The sequence below is a fragment of the Mauremys mutica genome, chromosome 16 (assembly GCF_020497125.1).
Source record: "Mauremys mutica isolate MM-2020 ecotype Southern chromosome 16, ASM2049712v1, whole genome shotgun sequence".
Classification (NCBI taxonomy): Eukaryota; Metazoa; Chordata; order Testudines; family Geoemydidae; genus Mauremys; species Mauremys mutica.
In genome coordinates this window covers 21,475,560-21,490,827 of record NC_059087.1, presented here as the reverse complement: position 1 = coordinate 21,490,827, position 15,268 = coordinate 21,475,560, and the positions used below count along the sequence as shown (strand labels likewise).

Sequence of the window (15,268 nt, the reverse complement as noted above, 5' to 3'; positions counted from 1 at the left end):
CATGGCTCTTCCCTGAATCCTCTCCAATTTATCAACATCCTTCTTGAATTATGGACACCAGAACTGGGCACAGTATTCCAGCAGTGGTCAAACCAGTGTCAAATACAGAGGTAAAATAATTTCTCTACTCTGACTCAAGAATCCTGTTTATGCAGCCAAGGATTGCCTTAGTCCTTTTGGCCAGAGCATCACACTTTGAGCTTGTGTTCAGCTCATATCTACCCCAACCCTCAAATCTTTTTCAGAGTCATTGCTTCCCAGAATGGAGCCCCCTGCATCCTGTAAGTATGGCCTACATTATTTGTTCCTACAGGTATACATTTAAACATGTGTTCTTTGCTTGCACCCAGCATACCAAGTGATCCAGATCGCTCTGTATCAGTGACCTGTCCTCTTCATTATTTGCCATTTCCCCAATTTTTGTGTCGTCTATAAACTTTATCAATTATGACTTTGGTTTTTTTTCAAGTAATTGATAAATATGTTAATAGTGTAGGGCCAAGAACTGATCCCTGCAGGACTCCACTACAAACACCATCCACTCAGTGATGACTCTCCATTTACATTCTGAGACTTGTCAGTTAATCATCTTTTAATCCATTTAATCTGTGCCACACTAATTTTAATTATTCTAGCTGTTTAATCAAAATGTCATTTAGTATCATGTCAAATGGCTTACAGAAGTCTATTACCTAACACTATTATCTTTAATAAACTTGTAAACAAACTTGTAATCCCATCAAAAAGATATCAAGTTTGACTATATCTATTTTTCATAACCCCATGTTAATTGGCTTTAATTATATTACTCTCTTTTATTCTTTATTAATAGAGGCCTGCATCATCATGCCCAAGATTGATGTCAGACTGACATGCTTATAATTACCTGGGTCATCCTGTTTGCCCTTTTAAAAAATTGGCACAACATTAGCTTTCTTCCAGTCTTCTAGAACTTCCCCAGTGTTCCAAGGTTTATTGAAAGGCAATATTAACAGTCCCACAACCAACTCAGCCTGCTCTTTTAAAACTCTTGGATGCAAGTTATCTGGACCTGCTGATTTTAAAATGTCTGTCTTAACATACTCCTGAGATGCTAATAGAATGGAAAGAGAGTTATCATCATCATCATATAACATGACTACATCCTCTGCTTTTTTCCCAAATACAGAAGAGAATACAAATATAGGGATCCTGGCATCCCAGAAAATATAACTGTAGTGAGACAATGGCCTGATAGTTGACCATCTGAAGGCCTATTGACCCACAGCTGCCAAATGCACTTAGTTTGTGTTCCTTTCTGTCAGAAGAAGTCAAATGAAATGTTTTGTTACCCCGACTCTCTCTTGTGGTGCAGGCATCACCATGGAGTTAGTTGGAGAATTTTGTATGTCCTTCAACTGACACAGGAGACCATAGCTGGGTAAGAGGAGAGAAAAAAGAGGAAACAGCTAGATATCCTTGCCTGGGTTGGGACAGCCAGAGCTAAGAGGCAGAGTCAAATTCTGCATGGTCTGCATTTGTGATATGTCAAATAGGGGGTCAGATTTTTCCAATGCTATAAACTTGTTTGCAGTTGGAGAGTATTTGTTGTTCTCCCATCAGCTCCTGAAAGTATCTTTGATCATCAGGAGGAGAAACAGATGAAGCACTACTCTGTTTTTCTGCTGTGGCGCTCTGTACATTCCTCCAAAGGTAACTTGTATGGTTTCTCTGAAGCCTCATTCCATTCCTCAAATATAGGCAGATCCCCCTGCATATGTGAGGGATCTGGTGCCAGTAAGGAAGGTTGTATTGGCACAAGATGAAGAATATGCTCTGGTTGAGGGCATTGGTACCAAAAGGAGTATTGGCACTGCCACCAAAGTTGGTGCCAGAGTTGGTCTTGCAGCTTCCAAAATGGCCTTCACAGAGTGAGTCCTCTATGTAGGGCCACAAGAGTAACACAAGAGGGCCCTGCATGATATCATTCCATGATGCCTGGATTTGAAGCAAAGAAAAGAAGTCCAGTATCCCAAAGTGCCACGTGAAGGTAAACACTGAGATGGGTGCTTCCTGCATCAGCATCAAATCTACTGAGGCCTTAACAGGCAGTGGTGGTTTTGACTTTCAGTGCTGCTTTTGATTTAACTGGTGCTGGATGAGACCTTCACTCCAGCATAAGGCACAGGATATTCCAGTCTTGAACCCATGACAGAAGGTGGTGCTGAGGCCAGAGAAGCAAAGTGAGCCTGGGGTCATGTGTAAGAGGACCTCAACACAGAGTCTGGTTTTAATTCCCTGAATGGGCCCACTGGAATATCAGGATGCAGGCATCAAGAAGCTAGATGAGCCTGGAGCCCCACATGTTTCTCTCTTCCAGCATGAGAAGTGAAGGCAGAGCAAAACATACATTGCTTTATTGAGAGGGTCTGGTCCAGACATACAAGACACTAGAGTTGTGCGTTGCTCTCCAATACGATTGATGGGCACAGGGTGCACCTTCTGAAAATCCTTATGAGGCTCTGGGTCTGACATGGTCCCAATAAGGGGCCAAAGACTCCCAGGACAAGGAAAGGGATATCCTCACTAAACTATCCTAAATTATTAACTATTTATAAAAAAATCTTAAACTAGGCTAAGGGAAGATCTAGTCTGTGGACATGCAAATGAATTCCATTTGCTCTCTGTGACAAGGGATATACTCCCTTATATAGAATAGAGCAATGAAGTCACCTTTTCATGAGTTCTCTATCATTCCCAATAGTCACGGCTTTTCACAGTTGTTCTGCAGTTTGACTCCAGGAGCATCATATCCCAGAAATGGTAATGCATGGAGGCCCTTGAAGAAGCATGTATTTAATACTAAATTATTGATATGTACTTTCAACATTAAAATAATCTTAATTAAGTTTCTGTCCGGGGTATATGTCAAAGGGAAGATGTTCAAAGGCAGAAAGAGCAATTAGATGCCTCACTCCCAATGAAAGTCAACGAGAGTAGGTTGCCTAATATGTTTGAAAATCTACCCCTAAATATATACTGGTAAGTATAAAAAAAACTCATACATCTCTACATATATTTCAGTATCGTTGTATCCAAATTCCAAACAATATGTGGCATCTATACCCAATAATATACTGTAACAGCAAAAATTTGCACACATTCTGTATACTTTTTCTACTTATACGACTCCATTTTTAAGGATCCACTATCTTGAGGAAAGTAAAAGGCTTGTTATGGAGTATCAGATGTAAGTACATTAATAATATGCACAGAGAAAAAAGAATTTTACAGGAACTATTTAACATTCACCAGCACCTGAAAGATTAATCACATACTGCCACTTACTGGTAAGAAATTGAGAAGACTTCATAATAATGCACCAGATAATGCTAAAAGCACAGTGTTTCTGTAACTTGGAGAGAAAAAGAAAGTTTCAGATTGATAGGTCAAACAAATGTCAAATGTGATGAGTCAAGATGAAGGAACACAGATGAGGATAACACTGGAAAGGCAGATGAGCGAGCAGGGGAGTGGATGGCTATCAGGTGAGAGAAACAGGGTGGAAAGAGTTCACACAGAGTTTTGAAAATCAGCAGGTCATTTTTTAATTGGATTCAGATATGGATAGGAAGGTGAGAAATGATGAGGTTGATATAGTCTCATTTCCTGAAGCAAGAAAGCAGTCATGGCATGGTATTCTGGACTCCTTGAAGTTTATAAGGTAGTGATTCAGGAAAACTATAAAAGGCAGAAATGCAATAGTCAAGATGTGAAGTGATTAAATCATGAATAAGGATTTCAGCAGAGAACAGGGTCAAGATAAGGACAAATTCTTGCAATGTTACAGAAGAGGTAATGGACAGGCTTATTTATAGATAAGAGAGTTATGGGAGACAAAAGTAAATTCAGGGTCAAAGCTGACATCAGGCAAGATTAAGAAGTAGAACTAACATCTGAGTTAACCCTATTGAGACTGTGGGTCTATATACGTATCTGTTTAAAGAATTATTTGGGTCACCAAATGAAACATGCCAGTATTTTAAGTGTTAGGGAGAACTGGACACATGGGACATCAAAGGGCTAGATTCATCCAAGTTGTCTGCAGGATGCCACTGTGACGGGTTGGATCCCTTGGAAGCTGCCAACTGATGTACCAAGACTACTTCTATACCCGCTTTCCTGTCCTGTCAGCTTAGGCCGTCAGTGCCCTGCCTGGTTTGAGCCAGACTTGCTAGCCTGCTGCAAACCCAGACCCAGGTCTGAATCACGTGCCCTAACAGCTGTAGGCTTACCTGAAAGCAGCTTACAGAGGTGTTCTTGTCTTTAACACTGAGATGTCCAACTCCCAATGGGGTCTAAACCCAAATAAATCTGTTTTACCCTGTATAAAGCTTATGCAGGGTAAACTCATAAATTGTTCACCCTCTATAACACTGATAGAGAGAGATGCACAGCTGTTTACCCACCCAGGTATTAACACACACTTTGGGTTAATTAATAAGTAAAAAGTGATTTTATTAAATACAGAAAGTAGGATTTAAGTGGTTCCAAGTAGTGACAGACAGAACAAAGTGATTTACCAAGTAAAATAAAATAAAACATGCAAATCTAAACCCAATACAGTAATGCACTTGAATACAGGTAAAATATCTCACCCTTGGAGATGTTTCAATAAGTGTCTTTTCTCAGAATGGACACCTTCCTAGCCTGGGCACAATCCTTTCCCCTAGTACAGCTCTTGTTCCAGCTCAGTGGTAGCTAGGGGATTCCTCATGATAGCTCCCCTTTTGTTCTGTTCCACCAACTTATCTATCTTTTGCATAAGGCGGGAAACCTTTGTCCCTCTGGGTTCCCACCCCTCCTCACTGGAAAAGCACCAGGCTAACGATGGATTCCAGTTCAGGTGACATGATCACATGTCACTGTAAGACCCCAAGCCTTCACTCCTCCCAGCCTGACTCACAGGAAGGCTTGCCTGCAAACAGGGCCATCCACAGTCAGTTGTCCTGGCTGATGGGAGCCATCAAGATTCCAAACCACCATTAATTGCCCACACTTTGCATAATTACAATAGGCTCTCAGAGTTATATTTCATATTTCTAGTTTTAGATACAAGAGTGATACATTTATAGAAATAGGATGAACACACTCAGTAGATTATAAGCTTTGTAATGATACCTTACAAGAGACCTTTTGCATGAAGCATATTCCAGTTACATTATATTCACTCATTAGCATATTTTTATAAAATCATATAGACTGCAACATCTCAGGTATTCCTTATACCTCCATAGGCCATGGGAAGTTTAAACCCCAAGGGCCCAGGGAGGTGATGTTACAGTTCCCTCAAGGTTTCTGCTAGGCAAAGGCAGCTTCAAATTGCTATCAGGGCTCTGCCATCTGAGGCGTCTCAAATAATGTGCCAACTCACTTCATCCCCCAGCCACCCTGACCAGTCACCATTCCTGGAGACTGCCACCCATAACCATAGGACCATAAGAAGACAGTGCTGGAGACAGCAACTTTTTGCTTGAGAAATGTATGTCAAATCCGGCTTTTCTCACACGTGCAAATAGTCCCATTGCAGTCAGTTTGACTTTACTCGCACATGTAAAATTAGCGGAATTTGGCCCAAATTGATACATAGCATGATTGGACCAAGTGTAACAGAAATGGGTGGAAGCGTTCAAAATACTAACTACATACAACAGTAACACAATTAAAAAAAAAAAAGACCTCCACAATTTGGTCCCTAATATGGCAATTCTGCCTCCTCCTTTCAACTGAATTTGCAATGAGGGCACATGACAATTTTATGCAAGGATGTTTACTGCATAACTAAGTAATTTTCACAACTATGTAAATCTGTTGTTTCCTGAATATTAACTGTTGTGAGTCTTTCAGTAGAAAAAAAGGTAACAAATGTTCAAAGAATCTATTTATCTAATGAGGAAAGATTTGACAGTTTAGATAGTGTGACGGGGTGGACTAGGCCCTCAGGCCCCCTAGTGGACACCTCGGAGCCTTGCCACACCCCACCCCAGAAAAGCGTAGTGGAAAGGGTTCTCTAAGCTCCCTAGAATGACTGCATGGGATGCAGCCAATCAGGAAAGAGGCTGCATGGAGAAGCCAATCAGGGCCCAGTAGTCCAGTATAAAAGGAGCTGCTGGGCCAGAGTGAGTTCAGTCTGCTGGCACAGAATGGGAGAGTAAGAGGTGATCCTGGCTGGCTGCAGTGGCTGAAATAGCTGGACAGATCAGTTGTTGGTAGGGACTGGGGGAGCATGAGAATAGCTTCTGGGGGGCTGCTGGAACTAAGCAGGTAGTTATTGGCAGGGACCACAGGAGTGAGGTCCTGTTTGGCTGCTGGGGCTAAAGCAAACAGTTAATGGGGGAAAGAGGAAGGAGCTGCTGGGACTCAACTAACATGGGCTATGGGGAAGTGGCCCAGGGAAATGTAGAGCAGCAATTAGTAGAGGGATTCAGCATGTGGCTGCTACTTACAGGGGCCCTGGGTTGGTGCCTGGAGCAATGGGTGGGATCAGGTCCTCCTCCCACCAGCCACTGGGGGGAAGTGGATGCACCCTAAGGAAAGGAATTAGAACTTGGCAGCCCAGGGAAGGGGGCTGCACTGGGACTGACTCAGTGGTAAGCTGTGGTCAGAGAACTGAGCCCAAGAGGGGTGGCTCAGAGGAAGGCTGGGGTCACTGAGGACTCAAGTAAAGGCAAGGGGTTCCCAGGGAAGAAGCCCTCTGGATGCTGTTCAGTACCTGCTTAGGAACCTTGCAAACTAGCTGGACCAATCGAGGGTACAGTAATGGGCCCTGTTGTTCTGGTTAAAGACTGAGTCCAGGAAGGGCTACAGGAAGATGCACCACCTGAGGGGGTACTGCAATAGGCCCCTGTTGGACTAATTAAGGGCCTCAGCCCAGGGAGGTCCCATATGTTGATGCCAATGGAGAGAATATTGCTACAGGTCCTGTTGGACTGTTAGAAGACTGAGCCCAGGGAGCGCTGCAGGACATTTTGGACTGTACACTGGAAGGGGTTTGTTTGTTTCGCACATGGACTGTGTGTGACTTGGCTGGAGGGCTGAGTCACTGAAGACCTGCCTGACAAGCACAGCAGTTGACCGGGGGCACTGTGAGCGGAAAAAAAACTGCAGGCACGTGCACACTTGACCAAAGGACGCTTGCATGAGGTGAGTGTATCCCATTACAGATAGCTATTTTCCCCCCATATAAAATATCTGTAGCTTCTCTATCATACCTGCCAATTGTCCCCATCTGCTCTCTTCCTGCTCTTTTGAGAACTCCAGTATTTTTCACTGTAACTAGTCAAAAATGTATTAAATATTTGATTTTTGTAATCTGCTTCTTAGCCACTAGTAATAATGGTTCAGCTATCACTATGACACACACTAATAGCACATTTTGTTTTATGTGGAATTTTTGAGTAGTAATGTTTTAGGCTTTGGCACCACCAAGAGTCAATTTTGCTTACTACCGCATTTAATTGCTAGATAGATTCAGATGTTTTAATGAAATCCAAAGCTGTCTGCTTTTTGTGTAACCCTCAAAGTCTCTCTCTAGAGATTCATGTGAAAGAAAAAATAGTTTTGTTTTAAATTGGTAGTGCCCCTAGAAAAAGAATTATTTTGGAAGTAGATGCTACTGATGTATCATTTGTCTGTAAAACTTAAAGAATAAGATGAAAACTACAGCTTGAGATATTTCATCAACTGTGTTTTTGTCAGACACATCTGATTAAACACTGAACAAAAAAAGCAGTGTGACTGATCCAGCTAAATCACACAGGTAATTCATTAACAACTTTGAATTATAAACTAAATATACAACCTGAAGAAGCACCAGTCAACAGAAAACCGTCCCTTATTTTTGAAATACAATGTTGGTAACCCTAGTGTTTACTAAGGAAATAACTTTACTTAGCATGTGCCATATGTGTCACAGTTTGATAGCTAAATGATAACAAGAGGTTGTGCAAATGTTTGACAGTAAAATATACAAAAATATATCTTGACTTTATTTTGCAAAAAGATACTTGAACTATGTCTTACCCCTTTTGACCCATGCTGTTAGCCAATATTTGTGGTCTTGAGAGTTGTTTCCGTTAACAAGAGAAATTAGTTAAACAGGAGTGTATCAAAGAAATACCTCTATTTACAATGAACATACACAAGGTTCTGTTGCCCGGAACACAGCAGAAATCAAACAAGAGACAGTTTTCACGCTCAATACTCCAAGACTCTTTCGACCCGTCACTCTGCCAAAAAGCTCTCGCTTTCTCTCAGGACCATGTTAGCTATGCCTATCTTCCTGCTTTCTGCCTCCCTACAGCTTCTTCTGATCCACAGCCCCATGCATTTTTAATCAGATACCAACAAAACTCTTCCACCCACATAGCTCAGTTTCTGACTGGTATTGTATGTGGTTTGTATTTTCCATGGAGGCTCCTATTGTTTCAACTATCTTACTCCAAAAAGAAGCTTAAGTGCTTCTTATGTTTATCCTGAATGAAAGGTGGCACTCACACCCACCAGCTCCAGTAAGGCTTTTGACTGCAGTTAGGGGTCAGACATTTCTTCTGGTAGCCACTGAAATCTTTGCCAAAAATATGCAGTTCCCTAAAATTAAGGGCTGCTGTACTGTTTACATTCAGACATCTCTAATGGATGAGCCTGCAATAAATTCAGTAATAAATACACAGTAATATGTCTAATTTTAGGCCTGCTAGCCTTGATAGTAATTCTTTAAACATATAATTCTGCTGTGAACCAATTGGCATAATTTTTTCCTGTGACATTTTCTTCTCTCATAAGTGCCACAAAACACTATTTATCATCCTGACTACAGAGCTAAATGAATAAGTACCCTGATAGATCAGGACATACTGGTACTAAAAAGTCACTTTGCAAGCCACCTTCTCATTAGATTTTAAAGTCTACAGGATGATTAATAGATCAAAATAATGCAGAAAAATGTTAAATTACTGTTCTACTTGAAAATCCTTTTATCTGATAGATGTGATCTACTACACTTTAATGGTAATCACATAAAAGTTGTCATTTATTTTGTTTGTTTTTTCCCACTGGATTGCTCTGCTATATGCTGATTTATTCACTTCAGACTTCACAATGAGCTGCATTCACATAAAAGTTCTTTTCTATAATTCAAGCATGCTCACTCAGCAATTTTTTTTAAACATTCACTCAGTGCCTTTTAAGCACCACTAATATGATGGAAGTCTTCCACTTGAAATTTGGTATGTTTTTCCCTTGTGTCTTAATATAATGGATTTTAAATGGATATTTCCTGTAGATACTATTATAGTTCTGAACTGACACAAATCAGTATTTTTAAACACTGTGGACAAAAGGATAAAAAAAAATCAGGGCCAAACCCTTAAGGAAAAAAAAAGACAATTAAAAATGTATGTAGTTAGACTAAAGAAAACGTTTTAAAAGTATAATGAATTACCCCACTCTTCTTTCAAGTCGGAGACAAATTCTTACGATTGAACTCCTATGGCTAAATGCTGTACGTACTCTGCTTCCTGAGAGATGCAGCCCAAAAAGATTGGTGGGAGGCAAAGATGCAGTTATGTTATGTTTGCACCCTATGAATTCGAGGCTGCTAGAGGGCTGAAACAGGAGCCCATAGCCTAGGCACAGTAGCCCAGAACCCCTGGAGCACTTGATGTTATGGGCATGCTCCTTCTGCCACTGATATGCCCCATACACCAGGGCTTGAGAGTAGGGTGAGGTGAGGGATATTTACACAGGATCTGCACTACCTTTGCACTGGAGAAATTTGCCCCAAGCCTCTTGCAGCTCCTATATAGCCCCTATGAGCTGCCAGAGTAGTGTATGGGGGCTGGAATAGTAGTCAAAGTCAGCCCCCTAATATTAAGAGAGAGGTATCCCCTGATAGAGACAGAATAAGGAGCCTCTTTAATGCAATATCATTCATGGCAATTCCTGAAATCCAAATTCAAGGGAGGAATCCTGCAAATTCTTATTCAAGAGAATAGCCTTACACATGCAAGCAATCTCACTTACATCAATAGAATGTCTTGTGACTAAGGCCTGGTCCACACTAGGACTTTAATTCGAATTTAGCAGCGTTAATTCGAATTAACCGTGCACCCGTCCACACCAGGAAGCCATTTAATTCGACCTAGAGGGCTCTTTAGTTCGAATTCGGTACTCCACCCCGACAAGGGGAGTAGCGCTAAATTCGACATGGCTATGTCGAATTAGGCTAGGTGTGGATGCAAATCGAACTTACTAGCTCCGGGAGCTATCCCACAGTGCACCACTGTGTTGACGCTCTGGACAGCAGTCCGAGCTCAGATGTTCTGATCAGCCATACAGGAAAAGCCCCGGGAAAATTTGAATTCCTTTTCCTGTCTGGCCAGTTTGAATCTCATTTCCTGTGTGGACGTCGTGGCGAGCTCAGCAGCACTGGCAGCGATGCAGAGCTCTCCAGCAGAGGAGTCCATGCAATCTCAGAGTAGAAAGAGGGCCCCAGCATGGACTGACCGGGAAGTCTTGGATCTGATCGCTGTGTGGGGCGATGAGTCTGTGCTTTCGGAGCTGCGCTCCAAAAAACGGAATGCAAAGACCTACGAGAAGGTCTCCAAAGCCATGGCACTCAGAGGATACAGCCGGGATGCAACGCAGTGCCGCGTGAAAATCAAGGACCTGAGACAAGGCTACCAAAAAATCAAAGCGGCAAACGGACGCTCCGGAGCCCAGCCCCAGACATGCCGCTTCTATGAGGCACTGCATGCCATTCTCGGTGGGTCTGCCACCACTGCCCCACCAATGACCGTGGACTCTGAGGATGGGATAGTGTTGAGGGGCAGTTTCTCGGCGATGTTCGCCGATGGGGAAGATGAGGAAGGATTTGTGGAGGACGAGGCAGGCGACAGCGGTTACAATACTGCTTTCCCCGACAGCCAGGATCTCTTCATCACCCTCACAGAGATCCCCTACCAACCCTCCCCGGCCGTTAACCCGGACTCCGAATCAGGGGAAGGATCAGTCGGTAAGTGCTATAAACATGTAAACATTTATTTCTTAACAAAACAGGAATAAAAACTATATAAAAAGAAGGTCGATGCATATAGGTATTGAACAAAAATCCTCTTGGGACAGTTCAACGAAGCTCTCTGAGAGATACTCAAAAAGCCTCCTTAGGAGGTTCCTGGGGAGAGGTGCCTTGTTGGGTGCTCCGTGGAAGCACACTCTTCCGCGACAGGCCATCAGGAGGTATAATGGGAGCATCGCCTCGACCAGCATGGCAGCATAGGGCCCTGGTCTGTGCAGGGATTCTCGCAGCATTCGCTCTCTGTTTGTCCTGGAGACCCGCCTCAGGGTGATCTCGCTCGGCGACTGCTGCATCTAATTAGGGGAATTACTTTAATGTTACTATTGTGAATGCTTGACTTTTCCTTTGCATAACAATGACCGTCGTTTAACAGCCACGTGTTGTAGGCTGCAGAGGAAAAGCATACAGGGATCTTTCCCGGGGACAGCCGCGAGGGGCTGGAACAGGGTCAGACTTTATGCTTTCCAGATTGCCTGCAGCAGGAGGGCCCTGCTATCCATTAACTGTTAAGCAGCCTAAAGTTTCCGGCTTACCAGGCCTGGCTGCTACACGGATTCTGCTGTCCTGCCCCGCTTGTCCGATCTCCAGTGCAAGACCCCAGGCAATGAAAGCGAATGCCGAAAATTCGAACTTGTCCTGAGAGCACATGAGATTAGGTGCCCTGTATGGTCTTGTTCACAGAAACTGAGTAGACTGTGTTCAGTGTTCGCAAACATGTATCTTTGGAAGGAAATCACTTCTTTTTCCCATCACACAGCTGCGGCTCTTTCCCGAACTGCCCCGGCATCCCCCTCACAGAGGCTGGCGCAGATTAGGCGGCGAAAGAAAAAGACTCGGGACGAGATGTTCTCTGAACTGATGGCCATCTCCAGAGCCGAGGCGGCACAGCAGAGCCAGTGGAGGGAGACCCTCTCTCAGCAGCAGGGCTCACACAGCGAACGGGAGGACAGGTGGCGGCAGGAAGACCAGCACACCCTCCGGTAACCGTCCTCCCCCCAGAGACCGCTGTAGGAGCAGGAGCCTGTCAGTCCTCGAGTGTAGAAGCGGTATGTACATCACTGCACACCGTACCCACCACAGTCTGCGTCCCTGTTGTAACCCTTGAACGAGAATTCGTTAGTAAAGAAAACTTTGTTAATTAAAAATGTTCCAATAACTTTATTTTTAAACGTCTGTTGGAAGGGGGGAAACCTGGTGAACGGGGTATGTAACCGCTGAAAAAAGACAATAGGAACTGAAACAGGGGCAGGTTCAGCTTCTCTGTAAAGAGACTGGACAGTCATAGGTTACCCTGCTCTCTGAGGAACCTAGCTTTCAAAGCCTCCCGGATGCACAGCGCTTCCCGCTGGGCTCTTCTAATCGCACGGGTGTCTGGCTGAGCGTAATCAGCAGCCATGCGATTTGCCTCAACCTCCCATCCCGCCATAAAGGTCTCCCCCTTGCTCTCACAGAGATTGTGGAGCACACAGCAAGCTGCAATAACAATGGGGATATTGGTTTCGCTGAGATCCGAGCGAGTGAGTAAGCTCCTCCATCTCCCCTTGAGACGTCCGAAAGCACACTCCACCACCATTCTGCACTTGCTCAGCCGGTAGTTGAAGAGCTCCTTCTCACTGTCCAGGGCGCCTGTATAGGGCTTCATGAGCCAGGGCATTAGCGGGTAGGCTGGGTCCCCGAGGATCACTGTAGGCATCTCCACATCCCCAACACTTACTTTGTGGTCCGGGAAGAAACTACCTTCCTGCAGGCGTCTAAACACACCAGAGTTCCTGAACACACGCGCGTCATGAACCTTGCCCGGCCACCCGACATAGATGTTGGTAAAACGTCCCTTATGGTCCACCAGTGCTTGCAGCACCATTGAAAAGTAGCCCTTTCGGTTAATATACTGGCTGGCCTGGTGGGCCGGTCCCAGGATAGGGATGTGAGTGCCATCTATAGCCCCACCGCAGTTTGGGAATCCCATCGCGGCGAAGCCATCTATGACGACCTGGACGTTTCCCAGGGTCACCACCTTTGAGAGCAGTAGGTCAACGATTGCGTGGGCTACTTGCATCACAGCAACCCCCACGGTAGATTTGCCCACGCCAAAGTGGTTCGCTACTGACCGGTAGCTGTCTGGCGTTGTAAGTTTCCAGAGGGCTATGGCCACTTGCTTCTGCACACTCAGGGCTGCTCGCATACGGGTGTCCTGGCGCTTCAGGGCAGGGGCCAGCAAGTCACACAGTTCAAGGAAAGTGCCCTTACGCATCCTGAAGTTTCGCAGCCACTGTGATTCATCCCAGACCTGAAGCACTATGCGGTCCCACCAGTCCGTGCTTGTTTCCCGGGCCCAGAATCGCCGTCCCATAGCATGAACGTGACCCACTGCCACCATGATCTCCACGGCGCGGTGTACCATGCTTTGTGAGAGGTCTCTGCCACTCTGACACTTCACGTCCTCACCGCGCTGCCGGAGCCTCCTCGCCCGATTTCTCAGCAGCTGACTGTGGAAGAGGTGTTCGATAAGGTGCGAGGAGTTGACAACGGCCATAAGTGCAGCGATGATCACAGCGGGCTCCATGCTCGCAGTGCTGTGGCATCCGCGCTGTCACTGACCAGAAAAGTGCGTGAACAGAGTTCCCGCCGGCGCTTTCAAGGAGAGAGGGCGGGAGTGACGGTTGAATGATGACAGTTACCCAAAACCACCCTCGACACATTTTTCCCCCAGAAGGCATTGGGGGCTCTACCCAGCATTCCAATGGGAAGCGGGGACTGCGGGAACTGTGGGATAGCTGCCCAGAATGCACCGCTTCCAATGTCGACGCTTGCCCCGTTAGTGTGGACTCACAAATTCGAATTAGTGTCCTTGGTGTGGATACACAAATTCGAATTCATCAGGTCGAATCCACAAATTCGACCTAAGTTAAATCGAACTACTCCTGTAGTGTAGACATACCTTAAGAGTTTGCAAGATCAGCCCCAAAAGAGAAAAACATACATTGATCTTCTAACACATTATAACAGAACCTTGTTTCAACATAAGCTCACTCAGTTCACATATCTTTTAAAAGATAAAGAATTCACACTGCTATTAACTTGCAAACAATTTAAAAAGTGAGAACAACATCATGCAGTATAATTGTCCCTCACTCAAAAGCAGCAAGACATTCTTTTAAAGTCTTCAGATGTAACTCAATGATAAACCACAAAAATAAGAACACTAACTAAAGAAAATAAGATCAGTGAAAATAAAGTTATTTCTGATGAATGGAATTTTAAGGAAACTGAAAACATTTAACCTATAAATTTTTTTGGAATAAAGTACATTCAGCTATCTGCTTTGGCCTCCTTAAGTATTTAGTAATTTGAAATGCATACTTAAATTGCCCTGGAAAGATTAAGATGCCAGAGCACCTTATGTATCTTTCTGAAATAAATACTTTTAATTAAAAAAAAAAATCCTACCCGCCGGTAACTCTGCCATTATTTCAAACGCCCGGTGCATGTTTCTCCGACAGATATCCACTGGATCATTCAAGAGCTGGGACAGGGCAGGAATGATTCTATTTTCTATAAAGCCATCCCTACAAACAGAAAGCTGGGTTTATGGGAGATGTAATTAGGCAAAACAAAGCTCATAAATCCTACCAATGTGTAATAATCTCACTGACATTCTCTTCTAAATCTTAACACACTCCAGCAATCTTGATGAAATTTAAACTGATGCTGAACATTCTTCACTGAAACTTTAGCTACCATCACCACTTCCCAGTACCATCCAGTAAACTCTGGTGAATATACTTGCCTGCCAACATTATGAGTAGCCATTATATAAAGGACTTCAGTTGTTTTTTCTCGAACAGTGCTATCTTGGTCTAGAAGCAAATATTTCAGGTTATCCAGGAATCCTAAGAGACAGAATAGATTAATTTTTTAAACATTTCTTTACTTATTAAAATAGCAATGATTGGGTCAAACTCTGGCACTGACACATTAAGAAAGAAAGTGACTTCCAGAGTTGAAGACTTACCACCAAAAATGCCATGAATTTCCCAGTGTTGAACTTTCACAACTGTAGTGTATGAGTTATAGCTGTAATATGCTTAACACAGCTAGCATCACTAAGGGCATGATTCAAAACACAGTGAAGACAATGTAAAGACTTCAGTG

General features: G+C 43.9%; 1 protein-coding gene across 2 annotated transcripts in view; it reads right to left on the bottom strand.

The window, feature by feature from the left end:
* Window positions 1–15,268, bottom strand: part of RSPH14 (radial spoke head 14 homolog) — a 187,731-nt gene that overhangs the window by 169,950 nt on the left and 2,513 nt on the right. For both annotated transcript variants that reach the window (XM_044989978.1, XM_044989977.1), the window contains exons 2-3: window positions 14,904–15,006; window positions 14,564–14,682 (exon numbers count right to left, since the gene is read on the bottom strand). In XM_044989978.1, coding sequence (XP_044845913.1) covers window positions 14,564–14,682; window positions 14,904–15,006 — 222 coding nt within the window. The remainder of the gene's footprint in view (window positions 1–14,563; window positions 14,683–14,903; window positions 15,007–15,268) is intronic.